At 41.3% G+C, this 13,135-nt stretch overlaps 1 protein-coding gene across 2 annotated transcripts in view; it reads right to left on the bottom strand.

Moving 5' to 3' along the window:
• The window catches only part of FAM114A1 (family with sequence similarity 114 member A1), a 37,166-nt gene extending 24,036 nt beyond the window's left edge, over window positions 1-13,130 (bottom strand). For both annotated transcript variants that reach the window (XM_064449290.1, XM_064449291.1), the window contains exons 1-3: window positions 12,722-13,130; window positions 9,828-10,177; window positions 7,608-7,695 (exon numbers count right to left, since the gene is read on the bottom strand). In XM_064449290.1, coding sequence (XP_064305360.1) covers window positions 7,608-7,695; window positions 9,828-10,177; window positions 12,722-13,010 — 727 coding nt within the window. In that variant the 5' untranslated portion in view covers window positions 13,011-13,130. The remainder of the gene's footprint in view (window positions 1-7,607; window positions 7,696-9,827; window positions 10,178-12,721) is intronic.
• Window positions 13,131-13,135: the final 5 nt, after the last annotated feature.

Genomic DNA, 13,135 nt, shown 5'->3' with positions numbered 1-13,135 from the left:
GCAAATACCTAGACATCTAAGGCATGAAGTCAAACGTAATGATTCATTAAATGTTGTTCATACTTTCCCACAATTGTGTGCACTTACTAACAGTAAGCGTATCTTCCGAGTTACATTAACTACAGCAAAATAGCCTATGATTTACCAGTGCTCTGCAGTGTTCTGAAATATACATATACATGTGTGTATGTAGTCATACAAATATGCTTTTGAGTATCTGATTAAAGAAGGATACAGCAAAACTATTTGAAATGCCGTAGGAAGAAGGAAAGCTTATATTTATGATTCTATGATCTCCAGATGGGTTGCACATCAGGTGCTCTATGAATTCAATAATAAATATACTCTAGAAAACATTGTGAAGCAGCACTACTGAAAGATCACAGACATGAAAACTGGAATATCTGGAGGTAAACAGAAAGAACAGATGTCCCCTAAGGAACAGATGAGCAGAAACAAGTAATTTTCTATATGACAGCATAAGCTGCATGGGGTCCTGCTGGTTTACACTGAAACAGGGAGACTAGGCAAGTAAATGCTTTTACCCACCTAAAGAAAATATGACCTTTCTCTATTTTATCTCATGTCTTACAAAATGGAGCAGTATGTCCAACTGTACAGGACATACAAGGTCATGCACGACAGCGATATAAGTCATTGCTGGATAACTTCTTGCCTTTTGCAAAATCTGTTCCAATGCAGATACTGGAGAGCAGCATACTACACCTAATCCCAATCTCCTGCACATTTTAATTGGTTCAATGAAAAAATTAGCATTAATAAATTCTGGAGTCATTTATTTACTCTCCAAATTACTGGAACTCACTTAAATAACAATTAATTGTTCTTTTAAACGACTGTAATAGATACTCCTTTCCATTTTTCTGCTCACAACTTTTTAAATGAGCCGAGGAGCTCTCTTCATTCCATTGACTTAATTTTTTTAAGGACTTGACTTGATAACAAAATATTATTGCCTGTAATTATATAAAAAATTAACTACGAGCATTAAGCAAAAATTTCCTTAAACCGTGTGCAAAAAGAGTTATGGATTTTTGGATTAGTTTTTCAGTTTTTTTCTGTATCTAAAGATTTTTCTTTTTTTGATATATATTCTGTACTTTGATTCTCATAGTTTTGCAGACAAGCTTATACTTCCAAGAAAAGGAAGCACACAGTTCCTGTACTGATACTTACAGACTTACAAAAGGCAGCATTTTCAGGGCTGGGGTTACATGCACTAGAATGATAAGAAAGTATTTCAGGTCAGCTAGGAGTGGTTTTGCTGAACTAAGCTGTATGGCACGTACGATTGACTACAACTACAAAACAAGATGAGATCAGAAGACCGCAACTGAAGCAAGTCAGCACTGTTAGATAAACATACATCCACAAACACAGCAGAAGCGCATGTTGCTCTAGAAATGAAAAGGATTATTTGTAATTTCAAAAGGCACAGAAATCAGAGGTTATGGGAGATGAGCCTACATTTTAGAGATAAAGGTGTACTGGTTTGTTACACTGGGTGTGGTAATACAACTGAGCTGATACTGTAAACTTAGGAACACTTCTGACGTTTCCATTGATTCATCTGTAACAGCAGTGTCAGAAGAGCTATGCAATGAGTATTGTTAACTGCTTACTCTTTGAAGAAAGCATTCTTTTTTTCCTGTGTTGTTGCTTGTTTTTCTTGCCTACAAGATTTACCTTTCTATTGGCTGGCCATTTCAGCAGAATATAGTTTTTCATCTTGCTAGCTGGAATCTTTCATTTGAAAAGGAAGGTTTTGCAAGCAGTGGCTAAAAATGTGGCCTGCCTTTGAGTTTGCCTGATCTGCCCAAGGCCAGATCACAGCGCTCACAAATGCTTTAGTCAGAAACACCCCACTTCACTTTAGGCACTCTTATCTTCCACTTCCCAGCTTAGTAGCTTTGATTCCCCACAGAGCTGAAAGAGGCAGACAAACACCTCCGGAGGGCAGTTCAGCATGCCTGAAACCTAAACCACTCTCTGTAGGAATTGCTGTCCCTCATCAGTCTAGTACTCCCAAGCAACTGGGCTCCCTGCTCCTGTGGTACAGATAGGGAGGATAAGTTTCAGATTTTGTCCCTGGCTACCATACAGTCTTTGTCACCTGTGCAGCGCCATGAGGACACTTCTGATGAACAACAAATCAAAATTCAGTCTAGTAAGATGAATGAAGTTTCATCTGGTTCAAGTTAAAGATGAAGATTGAGGCCTTAAATTAGCATCTGACACTGACTGAGAAACTGAAGAACCTGAAGATGACTGGGGTGGATATCACTGCACTAAAAAAATGGGCCCACATTGTGCTCACTTTCAGGCTATCCTAATGGCACTCCATTTCCTTCAAGGCTTCAGAAAAATTCTCTTCCTTGTAGTTAAAACAAAAACACAGGCTAGATTCTGATAACACCTATGCTATCCAGTCTGTAAATCAGGAATAACGCCAATTAAATAATCAAGATAGCAGAATGTTAATTACAAGCAATGCAGGAGAGAGATGCATTAAGCAGCCTTATAATATGAATTTCAGAGACCATGTAAATATAATAGCTGGGTTCTATTTTTTACTACTTTTATTGTGTAAGATGTATTGACAGATGTTAGTCTTACCAATGGCACTAGAGGTAAAAGACCGAAACTTACATGGAGGGAAGCACACGCATACAGCATGACAGAGAACAGACTTAGCTTGGAAATGCAGCTTGCTGAGCACCATAACTTAAGCACCTTATGAATGACATAATTCATCCATACAAAACAATACAGCATATGAAGGGCAAGGCCTGTAGGAGAAGGTAGTAACTTTCATTAAGCTAGGAGATAGCTTACTTGGGAAAAAAAGACGACAGGCAAACTCTCAAGCATAGAAGCTGTTCTTGAAAATGGACATCACAAGCTTTAAGTACAAATGTATGAGAATACATTTTGCCTCACTTAAGCCCTTCACACAAAAGGTTTGTGTTACAGCTAAGCTGGCCTAATGGCTTCTTGGTGCTGATATGGGAGGTTCTGCTCCTTCTATGTTCCATATTTGTCCCTACTGCTTGCCCTGGCACTTACCTCAGTGAGTTGGTTCAAGGAACTAAAGTGGCAGAAAATGGATTTTTCTTTCCTCTAGAGTTACTTATGTCAGTTTAGCTTCCTGAAGTGGATTACCAGGAGCTCAGAGGAGCATAAGTGTTGGCACAGGGGGGAAGACAAAACATGTAAGGAAAGGAGAGGTGTAGGACTGCACATTTCAGTGGCTGCTAGCCATTAGATTGGCTTAGCTGCAACGGTAACCCACTGTTAGAGCAGAGTTTTATCACCACTGTTACTGAAACACAGGCTGTTGTAATTACTGATTTACTAAAAAATAAAATTGAAAAGAAAGAGGGTAAAATGGTGACAATAAGTACAAGTTGTTTCTCCAGATCACAGTGAGCCTACTTCTCATCTCATCATCGCAGCAACTATTCAGTGGCTCTACCCCACTGTGGTTCCACAATGAGGAAAACCAAACTTCTTGCACCTTTTAAAAACAAAAGTAACCCTTCACCTCATTAATGAGGCAGATTCACTACCTTTCTTAGTGTGACATCTAGTGTCAGACACTAAGCATGGTTCAGGCAGTGACTGCTACTAATCCAAATGCAGTATAGATTCTGTTTTGTAGAGGAGTACCACATCTGCCTTGTGGCAGGGACCTTGATCCAAATGCCAAAATCTGTTCAAAGAAAACAGACATTTTCTTTAGAATACCCTAGAAAACCATCGCCAGAACAATTGCTCGCTATATGTGTGCAGTTAGTTAAAGAGAGATAAGATACTAATTATATGGAAACTACCTTATTGTTAGAAACTAAAATCAGCTATGCTAAACAAATTATAACGATGCAGTAAGAATGTTAATCAGTTTGGGATGTCTAAATCAGGGTTTGAAGGATAATGAAACTGAAATCCTTGGAACAACTATTTCACCTCAGTCTTAAAGAGAAAGGAATGTAAGGAAGATGTTTTTAACAGTAGGAATGATCATTTAGTGGAACAACCTCCCCAGGGACATGGTAGAGTCTCCATTACTGGAGGTTTCAAGATGCAACTGAACAAGGTGCTAGATAATCTCATACAGGCACCCTTTCCCACAAAAGCCTGGACTAGATGATCTTTCAAGGTCCCTTCCTACCTGGGCCTTTCCATTATACTATTTGTTAAAAGCTGAATATACTTGGTTGGGCCTTTCAGATGTTATCTAGTCCACTTCGAACTGTTTCTGTTATTTTTAGAGAGCACAATTTTGAAGAAAAATATAAGGAATAGTAAGTATTTGTCAAACTTAACCAGACAAGCTGCTGTGTCATACAAAGGTATGACAGAGCAACAGAAAAGTCACATACCAAAGGTGTTGCTGATAAGCCCAATTCCAAGAAAGCAGCTTTACTTATACCATTTGCTACACTGAAGGAATAAGCAACATTAAAACAGACTGGATCATGGCAAACCTGTTTTCTGATGTAGAACAGGAGATGAAGTTTCAGTTGAATTGCTCAGATATTATATAGAGTAACTTGAAGGGGAATAATAAATATTTAATAGAAAGAAGAAAGCTTATAGAAATTCCCAATAGCTTTATTTTTTCCCCCTGTCTCTTGCTAGGAATTATCACACTTATCACACACAGTCCCACAACCTGTCTATGACACTGACAGGTGGGAAATACTTCACAGGATCAAGCATGAATTTCCATACAAACAATGAGGAAATAAGCCATCTGTATCAGGAATAGAAACCATTATCTGCTGCATTGATTTCCTGGAACAAATCTAAGATTATCTCTGCGGTCTTCCAACTTACCTTGGGTTCCATGAACATGGAAGAGTACGTATGATTTCTGCTTAATTCAAAGTCTATTTTATTTAATAAATTCACAGAGAAAAGTTAGGTCCAAAATTATTAGATAGTGATAAGGGAATTCAACCCTACCCTGACCCCAGGGTCATGAAGTCTTAAGTTGTAGAACGCAGGAAATGGAAAGAGAAAACAGGGGAAGTGCTGCTTTACATATATCTGGTTTTAGGCTCTCTTCCAGCTGCTCTTGGTCACTGCCATAAACTAAATAGTAGATGGGCCTTCAGTGTGACCATTCTCATGGAATATTAAAATTATTTTAAAAATTTCTTTTTCCTTTATTGCATGTGGATGCTCCTTTGCCTAGGCAACTTGACCTGTTCCAACTGTGCTCATTTTTAAATAATGATAATTCTAAAAATACATATATACATGGTGGTGCCTATGTGTGTGTATATACATATATATGTGATGATATGTCTATTCAAAATAGACAACATCACACAACTTTATCAAGTCAGGCTGCCTAGACAACAAACTTTTTTGCATATTTACACTCTGTGAAGATAGTTATGATGCTATACAGTCAGATGTTACGTTAAAAAGCCAGTATCAATTAGGCATGGATTTTAATGCATATGAACAAAAATGTTATATAACCTATTTAAAAATGATAACACATAATTAAAAAGTCCATGGAAATCCACAGAGACACGACGCTGGCAGCAGGTTTCATAGACAAAAGCAACAAACAGCTGTAAAAAGATATGTCTTATTTACTTATTAGACAGTAAGAAGGGATACAGCACACGTTCTTGTTTGTCTCCCAAACTTTCTGCAACAGCATTAATTGTTTTCAGGCAAGTTCACATCAGTTGGGCAAGAAAATATCTAAGCCATACTGCCCCACAGAAAATGCATATGCTTGGTGACGCTAAACTGATTGCTCAGCGAGGCTGAGACTTCTAAGCAACAGAAGACTGTAGGTGCAATTGCCACTGCAAGCCTGCAAGAACTGTAACTGCTTGATAACAAATACTCTTATTACTCACAAACAACATTGGAATGTCCATTTGGTAGAGTACTATTTAATGCAAAAGCTAAACAGAATATAACTATGGCTATCTCACAGCAAAAACTGAATAACCTGAAAGAGCTCTGTTCCAAAAAAACGCACTGTGCAACTATAAAAATGAACTGAAGAATTCATCAGCATTACAATTCCAACTGATCAACAGTAAAATTACCTTTATGCACATAAATTTTCTTCTTTAGTTATTTACACTAAGCAAAATTCTTTCAGAATGGTGTTGTCATGATGGTCTGAGAATGTAAAACAGGTAAGGCTCATGGAAGTCTGTGAAAGTAGTACTCTTTATTAGACCTACTAATAGTGTTGAGCAAAAAATGGGTAAAATTTTCACACAGAGGCTCATCAAGTCTGAAAGAGAAGCACTAACTTTAAGGTTAAATAGAAATTGAGACCACTTTTGCAGTTCCACAGCGAGTTAAGCTACCCTTGGATCCATCGGCATGTTCCGTTTTCCCATCGTTCCCCAGCATTTGGGTGATCAAGTGGTGAGCCAGATTAGGGAATTTACAAACTGATCTAGCTGAAGATCCAGCTCTTACTTCATTTGTACTTTTCAAAATCAGTCCCATAAACCAGCTCCCCACACCACTACATGAAGGCTACCATTAGCATAAGAGAAGGAAGAAATATATTGCTGGGCCAGGGCAGGCCTGCTCCTTTCAGCAGCAACCTTCACTTATGCCAATTTCAAGACATTTTAGAAACCCATTCTGAGCTTAAATACATTAATCAGTCAGACTATCCGAAAGAAAAGGTAGTTACAAACTTTTGAGTGCGGGTGCTACTGAAAAAAGAGAGGATAGGGAAGTTTCCTCCTTTTCTGAAAAATAGAAATAATTTATTGCCCGTGGAAAAAAGGAGGATAAGGGGAAGAATTATTTAGCCTTCTATGGGATCATAAACCCAAAAACTCTGTTGAATCCATTATTTTTAGTAACTAGCAATTAATTTTAATTCTTAGGTTCATTTTTTGAAGGTGTTTGGTGGATCCTTTTATAAGAACTGATTAGTTAACAACTTAGTGGCTGTTTTGTGAGAAATTATTTCCCACCAATAACTGGGTGTTTGCGTGCTTCACTTATTGTCTCTGAGTTTTTGATGTGAAATGATTAAGTTTTACCTAAAGCCTTCACAAGGACGTTTTGTACTGACATACTATCAGAAATCAGAGTACAGGGAGAGGGAGTACAGGGGCCATGTTTCAAGAAGTCTGGTGTGATAGCTTAACAGTTTTGCTGGGTGTCAGTGAAAGCTGGAACGACTTACAAGAAGTGAATTCATATTGTATAGATAGAAGTCATGGTGTATAAACCACAAAGACGCATGTCTATGAATCTGTGTTGGCATGCTTTGACTTCAAAAACCATAAACCTTTGGCTGTTAGTATTAGATGCTGTGTCCTTCCCGTGAAGAAGCCACAATGAGGTAACTCACTAACTTTACAAACAAGCCTAGTACCTTGTCCATAATCTCACACGAAGAAATATTTATACGCTTTGACAGTTTAGCAAGGTCCTTCTTCCTATTAAAAAAAAAATCATGCTTGCCAAGCATAGCAGGATGAAACTGTCTATGAACCTTTAAAATACAACATTAATGCATCTAATGACACATTAAAATTACGATTTATTTCCACGTACTTTACTGATTGAACACTTACCGACTGTGGCGGAAGCTGATGACAGGAGAGACTTCCCCCAAGTACCCCAAGCTCCCCATCTACTTGCTTTAGATGAGGAGTCTGTGGCCTATAAGAACAAAAGTATTACTTCACTGTCTAAAATTTATGTTATCCAAAGGCAAGATGAAACACAAAGAACTTGTCAGGCAACAAAGTCCAGCATGTAATAAATGACGATATGAGTAAAAATGGTTGTGCCACTACTTAAAGGGTATATGACCCGAAAATAGGCACTTTGTAACATAACTCCTGGCTTCCCATCAAGGTGATGCCTTCAGAAGAATGATTTTCAAGAGGCAGAACATACAGAGAAATAGCCCAGAATGATGACTGACAGAAGCTTTGCCAGCAGCTCCTCTGGCAGATGCATAAGCTCTTGTGCAAAGTAGTCCTCACATGAAAGGCAGCACTGCAGGGTTCTTGCTCTTCTCACCTCACACTTTCTTCCCCCAGGATGAAACCAAGGTCATCAACCTCCCTCTATGCCTGTGAAACTGATCATTTGGCTGTTTCAATACCAAGTCAGATAGGCTAATTTGAACAGCCTTCTGTAGTGGGTTAAACTAACCTTGCAGGCTTTAAAAATAAAAAGGCACCATAATGGGTTCTGCAGGCTCTACTCACAGCGCTAACTTTAGCTGAAGAATTGTAACATCTGATTGGGAAGGTGCTAATACCAGCACACACATCTGTGCAGTGAACAGGCGACCACAACTTCAATGTGAAACAAGAGTCTCCATATGGAGAATTAGTTAAGAATTTGGTGTCATACTAAACTGAAGTTTATTTCACATATAGTAACCCTGGGCAGAATGCCCTTCTCTAGCTTTATTATAATGACTGATTTATACTGCCTTTATGTTCACAGTTTGGTCACTAAGGCCGATCTTTAAAGGTCTTTTCATTCCTAGAAGTGCAACAGATTCTTAATGGGATCCTAAATGTTTACAGCCAGTGGTAGGTTGGGTATTATGTGGAGTTCAAGCTTCTGTGCACAAGAAAGCAGAATGGGAAGCTTAGTTCAGGTCACCTATTCCTGAAAGTGCCTAAAACTCCAGAGATATCTTTACACGTGTCCTAATATTTCTTCAGGCACTCAATTCTATAAAGCCATACAAGTTTATTGGGCTATTGTTAGGGAGAGGCAGGAACCCATCTCCTTCCTGAATTCCACCACGAGCCAGAGTTAAGGACTTCTCTGCCTGAATCTCCTCAGAGGTATAACCCAGTAGATATGCACAGGGAACTCTTAATGACTGAATTCAATAAAAACACAGCCAGAGGAGGTGCTTCCCACTTTTTACATTACTGTGTGGTACTAAGCGATTATCAGTATTCCACATTTAAATCATATTAATAAACTGTTGTCTCAAGAAACTCTCCAGTCTACACAATCAACTCAAAACAAAAAGCTGAAGTATCCCAAGACAGCTCTGCGCTGTGCAGTGTACAGATCCCATCACCTCTCCTGGATAGGTCCCTCTCACTTGTGGAGGGATTTAAACCGTGTGTTTTAACCTTTTCCAGTTTGTGGATGCCTAAAAACTTTTCAGTGGACATGAGAACATCTTCAGCTGTGTCACGTGTATTCCATTTGGATGTTGAGTAGACCGTAAAAAAGCCTCATTTTTCTTATTTTCTTTTATTAACTTATTGCAGTTACTCACAGGACTCCCAAAAGTCTGTGGATCACAAATCAAACACTACCAGCCTACAACAAATCAAAAACTCCCAACTGTTTCAGAGTCTTGCAAACCAAACACTGTTTTTGTAAATTCAATGACTTGAAAATTAGCAAATACAAGATTCAGTGCTGCATATGCAGCTTCAATTCTGCCCTCTTCTAGTTCATTCTGTGACCTGAATGAAGCAGATTTGCACAGAAAGCCAGACAACAAAATCACAGGAGTATTATATCTATATAAAATGGAGTAGATTCTTAATAAGATTTAGGCTCTGGTATAGTTTTACTGCAACCAGGCTAGAAAGACCAAATTAATATCATATTGACAAAGAGAAGTTCAGCTGTTCCTAGTTTCCAGAAGCTTGGTGTTGCAATTGAACTTATTTTATTCCCACGCAGGTTCTCTGTATATAACTCCCTAGGCTTTTGTGAAAAACAGTATGTACATTGTACAAAATTCTGTCCTTACAAAGCAGGGACAGGAAGGCTTTTATGGAAAAGAAAGGATTACTTACTGGACTGCTTTGTTCATGCAGTGTTTCTTCAGATTCAGGTTCCGCATCAAGGCTTACAGTTTCATTGCAGTCAGTAGGCATGTCTTCAGTCACCTCTCCACTGGAAGGCAGACTTTCAATTACTTTTTCAGTCAAAGGGGTTTTGTTAATAAATATGTCTCCTTCCTGTCCATTACTGGCATTCTGAGTGGCCTGTCCATGTTCCTCATGTGAAGACTCATGCAAGATCTCAGCTTCCACGAGGTGTGGTACTGACTCCTGAGGCAATACCTCATTGCTGGGAATTTCCATTACTTCAGGTTTTTCTTCAGATGGGATGCCATCATGTATGTCTTCAGACATTTTCAGTTCTGAATACAGAAAATAAATTAAGGCTTGTAGGTTCCATAAATATTTGAATTACTATAAAATAGGCAGAATTTACCATAAGTTATTGCTGAAAAACAACACAGCCTTGATGTAAGGCGTCCTGAAGCATGGAGCCCTGTGGCACATACATCATGCCGGCACTGATATCACGATGATGCTCTGAATACTCTATTCTCCTTGCAGGATATCACTCAAGTACAAAGAGCAGTGCTACTATTTTCCAAAATATGGTTTGGTGAGGGAGAAAGGGTGTTCATTTGTCTGGAGAAGTCAAATATAAGAACTTCCACATGGTTAATTCCTCTGTTCCCTATTAGATGCGTATGAGTGACCATTGGAGAACAGGATAATCTGAGCTGCAACAGCCAAGCAGCTCTTGCTCTCCTCATCATGTCCGTGTACACAGATTCCTACAGCCTGCTCACTGATGGAGAGGAGGATGACAAACACAGTGTGACTAGAACTGTGGTGATATTTATGTTTTGGAAAAGGAGCATAATTAGAGAACATAACAGAGCACGGTCCCTCCAGCCATTTCATAGAGAGGAAAGATTCACTGCTAACGCCTTTTCTGCATCACTTGTCCCAGGGGCTTACTGTTGGGGAGTGCAACACTTCTCACCTACTCCTAAAAGTCCAGACATCAGTTCTGGAATTAAGCTGTGTGATTAGATTTCAATTCTGGAGCCAAGATAATCTTGCATGAGGTACAGTTATTGATTTTTTTTTTCCCTTTGGTAGGTTACGAATGCATTTTCTCCTGTTTACTCCTTACCTTCCAATGCAACTTTCTTTTTCTAAGTATTTTCCACCACTGCACAGCCATCAGGCTGAGGATCCAGGAAGAGAAAGAATGGCCATTTTGCGAGCTCTGCAGCTGATTAAGGAGTGGCACTGGCAGAGTCCAAAAGGACTACTGTACAGTGATTGATACCACTTACTTGTTGGCAATAACAGTATGCCTGGCACTCTACTCAGAAGACAACCCTTGACAGAGAGTTGTAATTGCAAGTTCTTGACCATATACAGAGTTACACAGCATAAATTAAACTCACAGAACCCTCTCAGTAGATGCCATCTTTTCACTGACTCCCATATTGATTAAACATGGTTTGAAGCTTTGTACCTGTTAGGAAGGATCGAGGTTCTAAAAGAGACCAAACAACGGGGGGGGGGGGGGGGGGGAAGCAAAAAGCAATGTAACTGGGATTTAGAAGAAGTTTGCTTAAGAAACATGTACTTAAATTATCATACTTTATTAAAGTCTACAGAATTGTGTATGTTTCTGGCTTTAACAGCCTGTTTATCTCACTTGAATATAGGTCAGCTGTTTGAACAGTCCAAAGAATAGCATTTGGGATCAGTGAACAAGAAACATAAATAAACAAATAAGCACTTGGTACCACTTATATTACTTTACCTTACACTATAACTTAATTATCTTTAGAAAACATGCCTTTACCAGTCAGAATCTTTACATCTGCCACAAGTGTTTGCAGTTTTCCATTACAAATATAGCAAATACTACAAAATGCTTCAGTGTAGGGAAATACTGCCATTGTTTTAACAGTACTCACTGTGTGATGGCCAACATCACCTGAAGAAAATTTTTGTATTTGTAAACCAAATTCCACCATCAGAGATGAGGATCCTCTATGAAAAACCTGTAAAATCTGTATATGGGTGCACCATAATTTTGCATGGGGATTAGATCTGAGTAAGAAAATGCCCAACACCAATTTGTAAAGAGTCACATATAGACATGCACATGAATTTTTGCAGGACTGGGTCATCTTTGGGGCCACTTGGGCCAAGGTCCCTGCAGTTGTCTGCTAAACCTTCCTTATGAGAGCAAAGCACCTAACAACAAACGATCACAGATGTCAGAAACCCCGAGCTGCGCTTGACCCCGGGGTAAGGCGTCATTCATGCTGTCATCCGTGAGGCTATACTGATCTAAACCAACTCGGACAACTCCGCCCAAAAGGAATTAAGGGAATGAACTGATAGTTCATGAAGGCGACGCCAGCGCCAGCTCGGGAACGGCGGCCCGGCAAGGCCCGCGCCCGCAGCACTCAGCCGCCCTGAGGCGGGCAGCGGACGGCGGGACCGGCCGCCCCTCAGGCGGCACCTGCCGACCCGTCGCCTGAGGAGTTCAATCCCGCCTCGACAGCACAGCACAGCACAGCACAGCCGCCGACAGGCGCCCTCCGAGGCGGATCAACGCCTCCGTGAGGGATAACTTTTTTGACCGGCGGCATCGCGCTCCCCTTTCGCTCAACGCCCGCTCTCGCTTCCCCCTCCACGGGAGGCGGCGAGTACGACCAACTGAGGTGGCGCCTCCGCGGACGCCCCCCGCCCGAGGCGCAGCAGGACCAGGCGAAGCGCCGCTCCCTCAAACCCGCAGCAGCCACAGCTTCCCCTTTTTTTTTTTATTTTCGAAATCCCCTCTGGGGCAAAGTTATTAGTGAGGAGCCCGCAATTTCAAACCCGTGAGAGAAAGAAGAAATCGCTGTGCTCCTTACCGCTCAGCGGTCCCCTCGCCGGCGCGCCCCCTCCTCCGTCCCCTTCCCCGCCCCGCCACGTCGGCAGCCGCGGGGGGAGGAGGCAGAGCAGGCCGGGCGGCCGCGGGCCGGGCGGCCCGCCGGTTGGAGGGAGGGTTGCCTCTCCTTCCCCCGCTCTCCTTCCGTCTCTCCAGGAGGCCGCCTGTTGCGAAGGGACTGCTCCGCGCCGCCACCGAGCCGCCCCAGGGCTTCGTGCTTCGGGACGGGGCGGCGGCGGTGACCCACGGCGGAGAGCTGCCCCGGCCGCCATGAGCGCCCCTCACCGCTGCCCCGGCCGCCATGAGCGCCCCTCACGGCCCCCCGCTTCCTGCGGCCCCGCTCGGCGGCGGGGTGCCTGCGGGACACGGCGCTCTCTCCCGGCGGGGGAGGCGGGCC

The sequence above is a fragment of the Phalacrocorax carbo genome, chromosome 4, assembly GCF_963921805.1.
Source record: "Phalacrocorax carbo chromosome 4, bPhaCar2.1, whole genome shotgun sequence".
Lineage (NCBI taxonomy): Eukaryota > Metazoa > Chordata > Aves > Suliformes > Phalacrocoracidae > Phalacrocorax > Phalacrocorax carbo.
The sequence above is the reverse complement of the archived record's forward strand: the minus strand, read 5'-3'. Positions and strand labels throughout refer to the sequence as shown.